Here is a 3,688-nt window from a genome sequence, read left to right as displayed (position 1 = left end):
CTGGACATAAAGATTAGGGTGATGGTACGTAGGTCTTCCAATCCCCAGCAGTGAAAAATCATCACAAATACCCAGAGTTGGGCAGTAACTATCAACATTCACCTGAGTAACTTTTCTGAAAAGAACGTACTTCTAGGAGTGGTTGTACTTTACATGAGTAATATTATTATGAAGTATTGCTTTTCTTACTTAAATAACATTTCTAGAGTCTCTGCCCACTATGGGTAAGTTCACTGACTGTACAGCCAACAAGTTTTACCAAAGACAAAAAAAAAAAAAATGCACCAGACACAGACCTACAGCTTATGTTGAAGTGAGACCTCTTGTTTGTTATTCTGTTATTTTCTATCTGCTGAGCCCTTTATTTTGGAAAAAAAGAACTTAAATTCTGCCTGACTTTGCTATTTTGTAATTATGCTCATTTGTACTGAATTTGTGTATGTTTTATTTGTGTAATTTATTTCATTTTAGTCTTTTACATGACAGAACTCACGCATACAGTATATTATATGTTTCATCATCTGATGACATCAACAGTTACTCAGCATTTTAACAGAAATAAATTTTTACTCTTACTTGACTCATTTGACTACTTTGTACTTTCACTTGAGTAAAAATATATTGAAGTATTTCTTACTTGAGTACAATTTCTGGGTGCTCTACCCAACTGGAAAGTGATTCTAAAAAGGGTTTCAAAAGGCATAAATAATTCTCAGTATGCCTTTTTTTAAATTGGAAATATATAATAATAAAAAATCGACACTCATTTTTATGGGCTACTAGTTGTCTTTACAGGTCAGTGCGGATCCCCTGATAACCGCCTTATCGGTTATTGTTCCAGTTTAAAGCGCATAAGGATTTACCAAAACAAAGCCGGGTGTCTTAATACACATTTCCTCATTACGCACTGAGCGCAGATAGAGTGAGAAACTACTCCAAAAAAAACAAACAAAAAAAAAAAACGTTTCTTACCGCTCATCTCTTCTTCCTGCGGGGATCACACCGGGTTGAAGACAGAGTAATCAGCTCCACATCCCTCTTTCAGCTCCAAATACGAGTTTTGAGTAAAAACCTAGGAGTGACAGCAGTGGGTGGGTGGGCGCCTCCTGAGATCGGGGAGCTCCGGAGCGCACACAGGCCGGTTTTCCTTTACGCGCACACTCACACGGCTCTGCGCGCCGCGCTGCTGCTCCGTGTATCTCCCTGCAAAAGTCAACAACCCACAGCCACAGGTGGGGGGAGTGGGTCAATGCGCCATCACTTAACAGCTGCCGCAATCGCCGCGGTCAGAACCTTTGCACGGATTGGGCTCAATGGATTGGAAGTGGTCATGTATTCTGCGTCCGCCAGCACCAGATGGCGCTTTGGACTTACGCATGGCCCCCACAGAAAGCACGAGCTCTGTGTTATTAAAACGATTGTCCAACGTGATGATACGCTTCCTGGAGAGCAGATCCGCTCTCAGCCCCTTTAGGCTTCAGGTTTCAACTGACTTTCGTCGTGAAACCAAGCCTCTTACAAAAGAAAAAAGAAAATAATGACTCACTATACGGCTGTTGGCTGATTCAGCTGCTGGAGTTTTCCCCAGGAACATGCAGTATAACACATAACTTTGACTAAAGCAGCTAATTTGCAAAGTAACCAAAAAGTTGAATATACTTTAATTAAAACCATTCTGTTGTGTCTCTGGATCTTGTTCAGTTAATCTCTCATGTTTGTTGCCGTTTGACTAAAACATTTCCCATGAAACTCAGTAGTTTTCCTCTCTTTGCTGAAGAAAAGCATCTCCACAGCATGATGCTGCCACCGCGATGCGTTCAGAAGTGGTAGTTTTTGTCATTTTGTGTCATTTTGCATGCTGGTCAAAACATTTTCATTTTTGTCTGAAGAACTGTGGTCATCTTTGTTCACTATACTAATAATAATAATAATAATAATAATAATAATCAGTTTTATGAGAACTAATGTTCTATAATTCTTGTGTAAATAATTTTGCTGGCATTTTAACATCATTTTTGTTAAATAGTGAATTTTGGCGCATTATTCCTGGTACGGTGGAATAGTACGGTGCACCTCTGCTCTGAGGATGTACTTACTTTTTCAACAAGCACATCATCTTTCTTTGATGGGTAAGGAAACTATTACCAATGACCATCACACAACCTCACTTTTAAAAATAACTTGTCTGCATGTTCTCTCTTTTCACCACAGACTCATTGGCATCACTTAATTTACAAATGGAAAGGAAATTAAAGGGCTGTTCCGTTTTTAATTTTCTCCACTTGAACTGGAAAATGTGATTTCAGTGTAATTCAGTTTTTCTCATATGAACTACAAAAATGACAGCAGTTAGTTCTTCTCTGCAAAGTAAAACGATCTAGAGTGAATGAGTCATGACGAGTCCATTTCTTATGCCAGTGATCAAACATTACATTGAAAAAAGCACAGTGAACTTTGCTGAACTGCGTAATTTCTCATTTGACGAACACGATTCACAAGTAGGAATTTGGTTAGACGTTTCCATCACACCAATAGTAATTTTTCAAGGTTGCCAGCCTGTGCCCTTGGCAATGTGCATAATCCTTTAATGAGATAATTGGTATAATTTTAAAGCAAGAATGCGACCAGGAAGAATGAGACCTGTACTGGTTCAAAACCTGAAGCCGACAGACTGGTTAAAAATTCAAATGTTGTTGAAGGGACAGATGAGCTGCAGGTAATCTGGGGAACCGATAGAAACCAACAGGCTCAACCAAAACAAATTCACACTGAACGGCTGAGAAAACAACACCAAACCTGACAAGTTGTTTTGTGAAACTGCAGACTCTAAATATGTGGTAACACGGCTTTGTGTGGGCTGCAGCTGTTAGCACTGTTAGCATGTTGCCCATGGTTGTCCATGTGTCTATGTTGTCCACCTGTGATGAACTGGCAACCTGCCCAGACAACGAAAGGCAATTTGAGTTGTTTTAAACAGCTCAACAGAGTTAAATCAGACTGTAGCTGTTGGCTTCCACTGGTAATAGGACTAATTTAAATAACAATGAGGCTGCAGTGACATAACGTCTTTCTGCTACAAGCAGGTAAAGTTACGAGTGATAACTTCATAGAACATTGCCTCAAAAAATCCAAACCAAAAAGAAACAATGGAAAGTATTCAGAAACGGTGTTAGCTGCAAAAGATAACAAAGGCCTTCAGTGCGCTAAAGATGGCTAATAAATAAAAAAAATAGCTAAGAAGCTTATTTTAGGGGAAACACACTGCCTGCTAACGTTTGTACTAATGTTAATGCACTGCCTTCTGATTTTTACTTTTTCTGTATTAAGAAACACATTCAACACAAAAGTAAAAACTGATGTTTACTTCAAAAACATAAGATTCCTTCTGCTCTTCTGAAATACTACTTATACTATCTAAGAATTGTGCAGTTGGTGAATTTTGCAGAAAAAATATTTTTTTTTTGTCATTAGTGGTAAATATAATATAAAACAGACATTCAACAAAAAATAAAAATCTGATTCATACTTCGTGGCAATTCTTTACCAGAAAACACGCTCATCTCTTAACACCAAATTAATAATTAATATTATTTTTTCTAAAATATAAGCTCTTTTGAAATACTGCTTATCTGTAATAGTAATTCAGGAAGGAGATGGAGGAGATTGATTGTTTTCACAAATTATCTGT

The 3,688-nt window shown here is 38.0% G+C and overlaps 1 protein-coding gene across 1 annotated transcript in view; it reads right to left on the bottom strand.

Annotated features, from left to right (window-relative positions):
- The window catches only part of zmp:0000000896 (caspase recruitment domain-containing protein 10), a 23,214-nt gene extending 21,871 nt beyond the window's left edge, over nucleotides 1-1,343 (bottom strand). Inside the window, exon 1 of the mRNA XM_015037699.1 lies at nucleotides 973-1,343. Coding sequence (XP_014893185.1) covers nucleotides 973-979 — 7 coding nt within the window. The 5' untranslated portion in view covers nucleotides 980-1,343. The remainder of the gene's footprint in view (nucleotides 1-972) is intronic.
- Nucleotides 1,344-3,688: the final 2,345 nt, after the last annotated feature.

The sequence above is a fragment of the Poecilia latipinna genome, unplaced genomic scaffold (genome assembly GCF_001443285.1).
Source record: "Poecilia latipinna isolate Pla-1442-1.1 unplaced genomic scaffold, P_latipinna-1.0 Scaffold417, whole genome shotgun sequence".
In the NCBI taxonomy this organism is placed as follows: domain Eukaryota; kingdom Metazoa; phylum Chordata; class Actinopteri; order Cyprinodontiformes; family Poeciliidae; genus Poecilia; species Poecilia latipinna.
Note: the sequence above shows the minus strand (reverse complement) of the source record. Positions and strands in the feature narration are given on the sequence as shown.